Here is a 12,436-nt window from a genome sequence, read left to right on the forward strand (position 1 = left end):
CGTCTGCCCAACCACAGGAGCACCCACGGCACTCCTTCTCACAGCCACGGAGATTGAAGGAACAGCACGTCACCTTACTGCACTACCTAAATTGGGTTTTCCTAATAAAATCCACCCTCCGGGGACTTTCACCGCAACCCACTTGTCGTGTGTTTCTTCACCCTGATATTGTGACGCGTGTCCCGGGCACTCATCAGCGTCGCCCTGGGAACAAAGAGGAATCACCTGTTCACCCTCATGACCAGCAGATCGGTCACAGGTGTTCCAAATCTGCTGCTCCCTATAAAAGCGGCACACACTGGCTGTATGGTGAGAACTACTCTCCAAGAGACGTGCAGCTAACCTTTGTCTGTTCTCCCTTTGCCAGAGTCAAGCGTGTGACCCGTCTGCCCAACCACAGGAGCACCCACGGCACTCCTTCTCACAGCCACGGAGATTGAAGGAACAGCACGTCACCTTACTGCACTACCTAAATTGGGTTTTCCTAATAAAATCCACCCTCCGGGGACTTTCACCGCAACCCACTTGTCGTGTGTTTCTTCACCCTGCCACAGTGGTGGAGAATGCGGGCAGCCCACTGAAGAAACACAGACACTTCACCGCAAAAAAAAAAAAAAAAAAAAAAAAAAAAAAAAAAAAAAAAAAAGAAAATCACTTTTTTCCTGTTTTTTTTTTCCCTCTCCCAGGCGGCTGCCCTCCCTCCCTCTTTCAGCATGGAAGAGCTGCTGAAGCATTTAACCGAGGTGAGCATCCGGCAGCAGCAAATCATGGAGCACATGGCTGCGCGGCAAGGGGAAACCGAACGGGAGCTCTCTGCGCTCCGTGGAGCCGCCGCCCAACAGGTTCCGTTGCCAGACCCCCGAGTACAGGCCACTCAACTCCTGCCTAAGATGACGGCGAACGACGACGTAGAGAACTTTCTACAAATGTTTGAAGCCATCGCCGCCCGGGAAGTCTGGCCACCTGAGGACTGGGCACGGATACTGGCTCCCCTGCTCACTGGCGAGGCACAGCGTGCATATTTCATGATGGACCCAACCCTGGCAGCGTCATATGATGAGCTCAAAAGAGAGATCTTGGGGCGCGTGGGCCTTTCCCCAATATGTGCGGCACAACGTTTCCACGATTGGGAATACCGAAGCCGGGTGCCGGCGCGTGCCCAAGCTGCCGAGCTCACACGTCTCGCTCACCACTGGTTGTTGTCCACCAACCCTACCGCGGCTCAGGTCGCCGAGCGGGTAATAATAGATAAACTCCTCCGTACCCTTCCCCGACCACTCAGGCAGGCGGCTGGCATGCGGAACCCCCAGAGCGTCACAGAGCTTGTCGAGGCCATCGAGCTGGCGGAGGCCGCCCAACACCGAGAGGCTGGGGAGAGGGCGCCGCCTTTTCCCCGGAGGGTGGTCCAGGAGCGACGCACGCCGGAGGGCGCCACGCGCGCAGTAAGCAGGCCGGCGGTTCCTGAGCCCCGCGACGAACCTATGCCTACGGAGCCCCCGCGAGCATGGCTGGCAGGCTGCGCAGTACACCGCGCCCCATCAAAAGCGGCGCCGCGAGCGGAGGTGAAGCTGAATGGCCGCCCCTTCCAAGCCCTCCTCGACTCTGGCAGTGCGGTCAGCCTAGTGCAACCTTCAGTTCTGCCGCCACGCACTGAGTCCAAGACCCTCCTTCCTATCACCTGTGTTCATGGCGACACTCACTACGTGCCCACACGACGGGTGAACATCTCGGCGTCGCAAGGGACTTGGCCAGTGGAGGTGGGCATCGTTAAGGAGCTCCCCGTGCCAGTGCTGCTCGGCCGAGATTGGCCAGGCTTTGAGCCGCTGCTCTCCGCCGCCACCCAGCCGGATAGACAAGCCGGGAACCGCCGCCGCCGACGACCGAAGCGGCCCTCTCCGCGCTGCCCTGCGCTGCTGACCTCTGACAGTGCACGAGATGGTGAGTCCACCCCCCGTAACTCTAATCTCTTCTATGATCTGTTCCAACAGGTGACGGGGGGGCCGCGTTCGCCAAAGAACAGCTAGAAGACGATCGCCTCAAGCATTGTTGGGGCCAGGTGAGAGAGATAGATGGAAAAGAAGTACGGCCGCCTCCCCATCCGACCCCTCACTTCGTCGTCCGAAACGGCCTGCTATACTGCGTTGCGCCACGGAGGGGGGAGGAAAAACCACTCTTAGTAGTCCCGCGTACGAAAACGGCAGTGATCCTGGAACTTGCTCACGCTCACCCGATGGCTGGCCACCTGGGGGCTCAAAACACAGCGCAGAGAATCAGGGATCGTTTTCACTGGCCGGGACTGGAAGCTGAGGTGAAAAGATTTTGCCAGGCGTGTTCCACCTGCCAACGAACTTCGCCCCAAACTCCTCCCCCCAGTCCGCTCATACCGTTGCCCATCATTGAGGTGCCCTTCGAGCGAGTCGGGATGGATCTCGTAGGGCCGCTGCCGAAATCCGCCAGGGGGCACGAACACATCCTCGTCATCGTGGATTATGCCACCCGGTACCCCGAAGCCATCCCACTTCGCAAAGCCACGGCCAAAGCCATAGCTCAGGAGCTATTTCTCCTTTGCAGTCGGGTCGGCATACCTGCAGAGATACTGACTGACCAGGGCACGCCGTTCATGTCCCGGCTGATGGCCGAACTCTGCCGTCTCCTAAAGGTGAAACAGCTCCGAACTTCAGTCTACCACCCCCAAACGGACGGATTGGTCGAGCGGTTTAACCAGACGCTCAAACAGATGCTCCGCCGAGTGGCCGCCGAAGATCGGCGGGACTGGGACCAGATGATCCCGTATGTGCTATTCGGCATCCGAGAAGTGCCGCAGGCGTCCACTGGCTTCACCCCATTTGAGCTACTGTTCGGCCGCCAACCGCGAGGCCTCCTTGACGTGGCTAGAGAGGCCTGGGAACATCAGCCCACAACGGCTCACCGCTCGACCATTGAACACGTCCGTGCCATGAGGGAAAGGGTCGACAGAGTAATGCCGTTAGTCCGGGAGCACCTGACGAAAGCCCAGCAAGCCCAGCAGCGACACTTCAATCGGGCAGCCCAACCGCGGGAGTTCAACCCAGGCGACCACGTGATGGTTCTGGTACCCACCTCGGCCTGCAAATTCCTCGCTTCCTGGCAGGGACCATACACGGTGATCGAGAGGGTGGGTCCCGTCACCTACAGGGTCCGCCAACCTGGCCGTCGGAGAGAGGAGCAGCTGTATCATGTGAATCTCCTGAAGCGCTGGATCGGAACACGAGACCAGCTCTCTGCCCTTGCCAACGTGACCCCCGTGGTTGTTGATGTTAGCCCCCACCTCTCGGCTGCCCAGAAGACCGATCTGCAACATCTGGTCAGTCAGTTTTCTGATGTGTTCTGCCCCACGCCCGGGCAAACAACCATCCTACAGCATGACATCCGGACTCCACCAGGGGTAGTGGTGCGGCAGCGGCCCTATCGTGTGCCTGAGGCTCGGCGACACGCAATCGAAAAAGAGGTGCAGGAGATGTTGAAGTTGGGAGTTATTGAACCATCGCGCAGCCCCTGGTCCAGCCCAATCGTCATGGTCCCAAAGCCCGATGGCACTCTCCGGTTCTGTAATGACTTTCGCCGCCTAAACGAAGTCTCTGAGTTCGATGGCTACCCCATGCCCCGCGTCGATGAGTTACTGGACCGCTTAGGGAGAGCCCGGTTCATTTCCACCCTCGACTTAACAAAAGGGTACTGGCAGGTGCCATTGACCGAAGAGGCCAAAGCCAAGACCGCCTTCTCAACGCCCAGTGGCCACTGGCATTACCGGGTTCTCCCCTTCGGGCTGCACGGGGCTCCAGCTACATTCCAGCGACTCATGGACATCTTACTGCGGCCCCACCAGACTTACGCGGCGGCATACCTGGACGATGTCGTCATACACTCGGAGACTTGGGAGAGCCATCTCGAGCGGCTCCGGAGGGTGCTGTTGGAGCTACGACGGGCTGGACTGACTGCCAACCCCCGCAAATGCCACCTCGCCTTATCAGAAGCCCGGTACCTGGGATACCGGGTCGGTCGAGGGACTATCCGGCCACAAGAAGAAAAAGTAGCTGCAATCCTCTCAGCACCACAACCAACCTCTAAAACTCAGGTACGGGCATTCTTGGGGTTGGCAGGCTATTACCGCTGTTTTATTCCCAACTTCTCCTCCATAGCTGCACCCCTGACAGACCTAACTAGGAAGGGACAGCCAGAAGTAGTGCGCTGGGGACCAGAAGAGGATCGAGCGTTTCAGCAAGTAAAGACAGCGCTGACCACCGAGCCCGTGCTGCGGGCCCCCGACTTTAACTGTCCCTTCCTTTTGCAGACGGACGCCTCCGATGCCGGGATGGGAGCTGTCCTTTCCCAGGTTGTGGACGGGGAGGAACACCCAGTGGTATACATCAGCCGAAAGCTGACCCCTGCCGAACGACGTTACGCCACGGTAGAGAAGGAAGCGTTGGCCGTCAAGTGGGCTGTCCTGGAGCTCAGGTACTACCTGCTAGGACGCCACTTCACCCTCGTCACAGACCACGCCCCGTTACAGTGGATGGCCCGGGCAAAAGACACCAATGCCCGGGTGACTCGGTGGTTCCTGGCGCTCCAGGATTTCCACTTCACCGTACGACACCGGGCGGGGACGGCCAATGCCAACGCGGACGGACTCTCTCGAACGTGGGCAGCTTTCGCGGGTCTGTCAGGTATCACCTCCCACCCACCCTTGTTCTCCCCATTTTGCACAGGACCAGGACGACGCTTAGGGAGGGGGAGTGTGACGCGTGTCCCGGGCACTCATCAGCGTCGCCCTGGGAACAAAGAGGAATCACCTGTTCACCCTCATGACCAGCAGACCGGTCACAGGTGTTCCAAATCTGCTGCTCCCTATAAAAGCGGCACACACTGGCTGTATGGTGAGAACTACTCTCCAAGAGACGTGCAGCTAACCTTTGTCTGTTCTCCCTTTGCCAGAGTCAAGCGTGTGACCCGTCTGCCCAACCACAGGAGCACCCACGGCACTCCTTCTCACAGCCACGGAGATTGAAGGAACAGCACGTCACCTTACTGCACTACCTAAATTGGGTTTTCCTAATAAAATCCACCCTCCGGGGACTTTCACCGCAACCCACTTGTCGTGTGTTTCTTCACCCTGCCACAGTATTGGTAAATGTTGAAATTAACATGAACAAAGATTAATACATTCTTTTCATTATTAGTTTGTTAACTAATGTAGTTAACTAATGAACCTTATTGTAAAGTGTTACCGTTTTGTTTGTTTGTTTTTTGGCTTTTCCCACTACTGAAGTTATATTACACTTCCTACACTTTTGGTACACCAATAAACCTTGTTGCACCACATTTCTTATGTTTTTGGCATGTAACTTATGGAACCAAACTTTGCCTATGCTAATGCTTTAGTTATCGTTAACTTTAATGTTGCTTCCCCTATCCTACTATTAAAATGTTTTGCACTGCTTTCATAGCAAAACACTGAATTCTTTTATTATATTTAGTAACAGATAGTTTAAACTATTATTTATGATAAATATATAATGTGTAATTGCAGCATATTGATTTGTAGTTTGACGTGTTTGATTCTCTGTTCAACAAAAAGAAAAATTCGCTTGCACTTTTTACATACATCTGTACAATTTGCTTTAAAAGGACACACATGCTTTCATCATATGATTTATCTATTTGTGTGTTCAAACATGTAACTGTCATGTTTGGTCTCATCTGACAGCTTATGAGCTGAATAGAATTGTGGTTAACCTAATAGAGATATTAATTTACAATATAGGGATATAGGCCTATATTAATGTTTTTCTCCCCTCTTGATCATCACCCATTTGCCTTATCTTATTTCCTGTCAGTTGGTTTTGGTGTTTGTATTCCACTCATGTTTCACAATGCTTTGCTCAACGTATAAGAAGGAAAGGTAACTGCTGATCTGGGAGAAAGGCTGCCAATCTACCACTCCCGCACACTAGTGAGTAACTTCATACTAGACGAAAGGCTTTTACCCTGCCTCTTCTGCACAGCAGTGCATTGATGGTTACAGCTAAGTTTTTCTACACACCGTATGTTGTTCCATTCTACTGCCTGCAAGTAACTTAATAAATAACTTTGCCTGCTTTAAAGACTTAACACTGATAAAGTTGAAAGCTGTATTTTTTTTTTTTTTTAAGCTAAAGTGATTATTGAAGAATCAAGACAACTTTAATGGAGTCAGAATAATTATACTGGAGTCAGATGACTGAATTATGCACATCATCCTTCAAATGCTTTTTGTTGCGTTTATTGGTTCAAAATAGCGTAAACTTCCAGTCTTACAGTTTGATATCAAATGCAAACACAACTGTCCACTACAGTGTGACTTAAGCATTTAACTTTTTAAGGGCTACTGTACCTGGTATCACAACATGACAGAAATCAATTTCATAGATAACAGCAAATGCTCTTACCTGATCTCCTGTAGACTGGTGCAGGTCTCAACGAGGGAAATGATCCCAGAAGCCCAGCTCTCATTCAGACTGAACACCTTCAGATCCAACTTCTTCAAACCCACAGAGTGAAATGAAGACAACAGCAAACTGACATGATCCTCAAGAGCTGAAATGCTGCAAAAAATATATTCCACAACAAAAAATACTCAAAAATGTGACCACAACATGTTTTTTTTTTTTTTTAAATAATAGTAAAGCTACTGATGAGATATATGCCAAAATGAACATTTTCTTACTCTTCTGCTAGTTTTCCTGCCTTGCTGAGTGTCTGTAAGAAGAGTGTCCAGTCAGTGTTGGATATCTCTGAGTGTGAACATGTAAGACTGATGTTTAAGACTGCTGGAAATGATGGATTCTTCTCTGAGGAGCTCAAAGACAACCTCAAACAGACAGAGACAGAGAGGAACATTTGATAACAGCACCTTTGTTATGAAGGTTATCTGTTGTGTTCCAAAACATAAATTATATAAGTATATAATTATTCTATGAATTATTCTTGATTAAGAAAATTATAGTTTATGTGCAATATTTTCTTACAAGATTTCTCCAGGAGTGACTGACAGATCAAGTGTCCATCTGGGACTTTCAGCGCTGTATTCATCCTCTTGAACTCTACCAAGTCAGAAGAACAGATAACTTTTTTAAACAATTTATTTAAATTAAATTATTTATTAGTTGTTAAAACATTTCATATGGCCGTATTGGAAGTATGTGTTTGTTAAAATTACTTCAGTTTTTTCAAGATTTTTGATTCAGCAAGAATTTGGATGAAATCTCCAACTTCTGGAAGGATTTTCACTGACAACCTTGAGTCAAAAACAAAAGTCATTTAGAATTTAAATGTTTTACTGAGTAAAACATTTAAGCCATGACATAAATATGATATTTGGGTCAATGTCAAATAAGCATGTCCAAGATAAAGGAGAAATCTCTTAAAAATCTAGTTTAAAATAATTCTACATACAGATCTCATCTTGTGTTGATTTCATTTGATTTTGAAAATTTCCTTTTTTTATTTAATGTAAAAAATGACAATGAAAAAATCAAAACCACAATTTTTCCAGTTTTAGTATTGTTGCTGTTGTTGTTATACCACTGACCCATATACCACAGAAACACTTGCAAGTCACAATATAAGTAAAAATAATAATTATTTGTATTTTTAGAAGAGTTTCAACCAATCATGAATTACATTACAATCAACAAGTGTTTCTCCATGCATCACACTGACCTCAGAGTCTCACACATACAGAGTGCTGGCTGAAGAATCTTGAGTTGATCAGCTGTTAAATCACAGTACATGAGGTTCAGTTCTCTGATGTGTGGACAGCACTGAAGACAGTACAGCAGCACCCAACAGTCTGTGCTCCTCAGGGAAATGTTGGACAGATCCATGGATACCCAATCTGCCAAAGCTCTCCTCACAAACACCTCATCATGGAGCTCATACAGACAGCGGAGAGCAAGTAACTTTTCATCATCCTGAAGAGTAAGGATTGTGCTCTCCATCTCTTTTCTTATGATGTAAGGAACAGTCCAGTTGCGCATTTTAAAGAGAGAACTGTTCGCGTCTTCATTAGAGAGACCACAGAGGAACAGCAGAACTGAAGAAATGGGATTTGATATTCTATCTTTCACACTCTCAGCAGCTAGAGTGTCTCTGATGTTCCTCTGGGACTCTTCTTCATTCAAAAACACATAATAAAGAGCAACGAAGAACTCCTGAAAGCTGAGGTGCATGAACTTGAGAACTGTTTTCCTTATATAGTCTCTATTCCAAAGTTCTTTATGCAAGAACTGGCTACTATAAGCCTCTAAGGTCTCAAACACAGTCTTCTCTTCAAAAAGGACTTCTTCATCCAGCATCCCTTCCTCTGCTAGCTGACCCAGACTCCTCAGCATGGTGAGGACAGACTGACTCTGGCCATGATGCTCCAGTAGAGTGGACACAATGTTCACATATATGGAGGTGGTTGTCTTTAGTTCTGCCATCACATGATCATCATCTGTAAAGTGTTTCTTCAGACAAAAACAGACCATCCAACACAGCAAAGGCACAGAGCAGATAGTCATGAGGCTTTCATTTATCTTCACGCTCTCATATGTTTTCCTGAGGAGTAGCTCGTCCTGAAAGAACTTGTGGAAGTACTCCTGCACCCCTCTCTCAGAGAAGCCCATGATCTCAGTGAAACGCTGAGGTCCCTTTAGGAGATTCATCACTGGATCAGCAGCTGTTCTGAAGGTAACCAGCAGGAAGGACTCAGATAGGATCTGTCCATTCAACAGACTCATAAGAGTGTCCATTGGTAGTGCTTCATGGGATGCAATAGTGGGTCGTGATGTATGAATGTGTGGATCAAATGAAAAGTCATTAATTCCATCAATGAGGAAGAGGACTTTCTCTGGTGTTAACTCTAATATCCCTGAGATCTGATCTGATGTTAAACTGCAACTCCAGCTCAGGAGCTTAAATAAGCTCATCTCATAAGAAATAAACTTCAGCTCTTCACAATTCAATAGAAAAACTACTTCAAACATTTCAGAGTAAAGTTCTCCAGAAGCCCAGTCCAACATGATCTTCTGTAACATGAAGGATTTACCTCTTCCAGAATCACCACTGAGAATAACAGTTTTCGGGGCGTTTCCATCACTGTCAGGACTGAACAGCTGGTCTATTCTGATGCTGTGATTCTTGTCATTTGATAACAGTTGAGATGAAGCATCCACAGACTTCACATGTTCACGATAGTATTTCTCAGCCTGCTCTTTGCTCTTCTGAATGATCACTGGTTCAGTGTAACGGGCGGCCATTTCCACACGTTCATCAGATGGAAGGTTATACTCTGTCACAAACTTATATTTCTCAATGACTGAAGACTTGTACTGAAGAATCTCAGGGTTGTGCTCTAAAGGAAACATAAAATAATCATTGATTTTCATGGCTGAAGATATTAATTTTTCTCAGTTGATTTGGCTCAATTCTCATATGAGACTTTTTTTTTTCAAAACAATCTCTGAACAATTAGTTTCTTGTTCACATCAGATTTGAATTTCTTATTGATTTAAGCAAATTGCATGTGTTACAGCACATGTGCAAAAGAGTAAGTACAATTGTCTACAATTTGCACAATATCTAAATGCACATGGCTTAATCAAAACTGATGAGTTGATTCTCAGTGAAACTGTCAAACTCTTCACAACTTATATATATATATATATATAGTTGCTGACAGCACAGTCACTACCATTTTTGAACATGGAGGAACATCACAACTCTGAACAACAGCAGCTTTATCAGTACTGTACAAATACATTTGTATTTATACAGTTCATTTACCTTTGTAGAAATGTGTAAACTGAAAATTTTTGTCATGGATGAGCAATAGGAAGATATGTAAGAAGATATGTGATAGGGAAAGACATAATAGTGTGTAAAAATGAACAAGCAACTGAGAATCTTCAGTTTACATGTAACACATTTCTGCAAAAATAAATGTACTGTAAAAATATAAATGTTCATTTTTTGTGTGTGTGTGTGTTTGTACTATATTGACTTTCCCTAGTCAATTTTACCTACTGTCTGAATCTGTACTTAAAATGATCAGTCTGATACACAGACAAAACATTCTTGTATTGTATAGAAAGCAATTAGTCAACAAAAACAAAAAGTAGAAAAAAACATGAAATTTGTATATAAATATTCCCATGGTGAAAAAAAAAATAAACTTTGATCAGTGTGACTCACACAATAACAAAAACACTTTATTTTGGTGCCATTGGCCAGTTTACTAGCACTGTCACGATCACCGTCTGTTCCTGCCAGTTCCCGGACTACATTTCCCATAATCCTCCCTGCCAGTCACATGCACACACTCCACTCCAATCATCATCTGCCACATACACCTGATGCTTGTTATCTGGACTATAAATGACTCACACACACACCTCCTGATCGTGAAGTCTTGTTTACCCTGTGTGACATTTCTGAGCGTTTCCCTGTGTTTATTCTGCCTGTTTATTGTTACCAATCCTGCCTGTTTCCTGTTTATTGACCCGTTGCTGCCTGTCCTGACCCTTGCTTTGTATACCGACCTATGAGTGATATCTGCCAGTCCTGACCTCTGCCTGTATCTGGATTACGTTTCTGTCTACCCTCTGCTGTACCTGTTTGCTCCTGTTTGACCCTGCTTGTATGACCACGCTCACCTTTAATAAAACGCTGCATTTGGATCCCCTGCCTGAGTCTCCCTTCATTACAAGCACAACAACTAGGTTTTGAAGCAATAATTAAATGTTTTGAAATGTTCCAGCAAACAGCTGTGACAATTGAACTTACAGTTTAGAGAATGTTAAAACTTCCAAAAAATGCCAAAGTGATTGAGAAAAACTGTAAGCTCAGAGAAGTGGTCCGTATTATCTTAATGCAACTTAATTCTTAATGCAAGCCATTCAGAACTGGTTTTTAAATTATTTTTAAATCACAATTGAATATTTCAACATGAATTGAGGTGGCATGAATTGCAGAGTTGCAATTCGAATTTGAATGTAAGAAAGAAAAAAGAAAATTTATATAAAAATTCAAAGAAATTCATAATGATTTCAACTGTAATTTTCAACTAGAAAAGCAAAAGTTGTCAAGACAAACTTTGAATGTTGGCTCAATTATGCCTTGTTTAAATGTTTTGAAAAAGGTTTAGAGAGACAAAAAAAAAATTAACTGACAGACCGACAGACAGAGAGATAGATATAATGACAGACAGATTTTTTTTGCAAATAACTGCCTTTTCTAATTGATATGGCGCATTGTCATGGCACATGATACTTTTAGATTATTTACCCAGGTAACAGAACAGGTGTGGTTCATACTTCCTCAGAGCAAAGTAAAAGGCAGATTTCACATCATCTCCTCCTTCATCCAGGGCTTTATAAAGCTCTGTCATTTGCTCCTGATTGGTCGGTGCTCTCCTGATCCATGCATATGTCTGATCATTGAGCTTGTGTTGTGCCGACAGCTCATCCACTATTGGCATCACTATTGCAGCCCTCCGGATGAGCTCAGACCTGTGATTAGCTAAAAACCTGTTATCTGGAAAATACGACATGAATGAATTATTATTACCTTGTTTTCTCCAAATGATTTAATGTTTAAGCATTTGTATGTACAATGGAGATCAGTAATGAAGCACTTACACTTCCTTTCCAGGAATGAAGTCATTTCCAAAAAACGACCATCATCATAAATATCATCATCATCAATATCATCATCATCTATTGTAGTAAGGAGAGAAGGAGAGAATATAGATATTTCAGGGTGTTAAGTATAACAAGTATGTGTTCTAAAAGGTTTATATGCACATTGCTTTCGATATTTTGTAAACTTCTGAATAGATTATTTTCTGTAACATCTTTACCTATTAAACAGAGATGAAATTCACACTCCTCCAGTGCAGAATAAAATGCAGATTTAACTTCATGTCCTCCTTCATCCAGTGCTACATAAAGCCTTCTCATTCTGTCCTGTTTGGTTCCTGCTCTCCTGATCTGTGAATATGTCTCCACATTGATCATGTTCATTGACAGTAGCTTGCGTGACACTGCCATCACCCTCTGAACCCTCTGGATGAGCTCAGACCTGTGCCTGTCCACATACCGGACCCCTGGAGAAGAAGACAAAGAAATTATTTCCATGTAGACATTCAAATTATTGGAAGTTTCAAGCATTTTCTAAACATTTACAACATAGATTTGTGATTAAAAGAATAGTTTGTGCAAAAAAAAAAAAAAAAAATATATATATATATATATATATTTCTGACATTTACATCATACCATTTTAAAGCCATAATTCTTCATGTGACTATCTAACAGGCTCAAAAAAAAGAAGAAGAAGAAGAAGAAGAAGAAGAAGAAAAGGGCTTTCTGAAGACAAA

The 12,436-nt window shown here is 45.4% G+C and overlaps 1 protein-coding gene across 1 annotated transcript; it reads right to left on the bottom strand.

The window, feature by feature from the left end:
* Positions 1-7,704: 7,704 nt before the first annotated feature.
* Positions 7,705-11,764, bottom strand: LOC125251188 (NACHT, LRR and PYD domains-containing protein 1 homolog). Its single transcript, XM_048164153.1, has 3 exons — positions 11,697-11,764; positions 11,344-11,592; positions 7,705-9,412 (listed from the first exon to the last, which is right to left on the bottom strand). The coding sequence occupies exons 1-3, from the start codon at positions 11,719-11,721 to the stop codon at positions 7,728-7,730; spliced, it is 1,959 nt and encodes a 652-aa protein (XP_048020110.1). The 5' UTR covers positions 11,722-11,764; the 3' UTR covers positions 7,705-7,727.
* Positions 11,765-12,436: the final 672 nt, after the last annotated feature.

Source organism: Megalobrama amblycephala, linkage group LG17, assembly GCF_018812025.1.
Source record: "Megalobrama amblycephala isolate DHTTF-2021 linkage group LG17, ASM1881202v1, whole genome shotgun sequence".
Classification (NCBI taxonomy): domain Eukaryota; kingdom Metazoa; phylum Chordata; class Actinopteri; order Cypriniformes; family Xenocyprididae; genus Megalobrama; species Megalobrama amblycephala.

Bases quoted from the DNA above. Each gene is read 5' to 3' on its own strand.
- LOC125251188 (XM_048164153.1), bottom strand. From the start codon at position 11,721: ATGACTTCATTCCTGGAAAGGAAGT. The intron at 11,593-11,696 runs GTAAGTGCTTCA...CGTATTTTCCAG, and splicing joins TTCATTCCTGGAAAGGAAGT to ATAACAGGTTTTTAGCTAAT. The intron at 9,413-11,343 runs GTAAATAATCTA...TGTTTCCTTTAG, and splicing joins ACACCTGTTCTGTTACCTGG to AGCACAACCCTGAGATTCTT.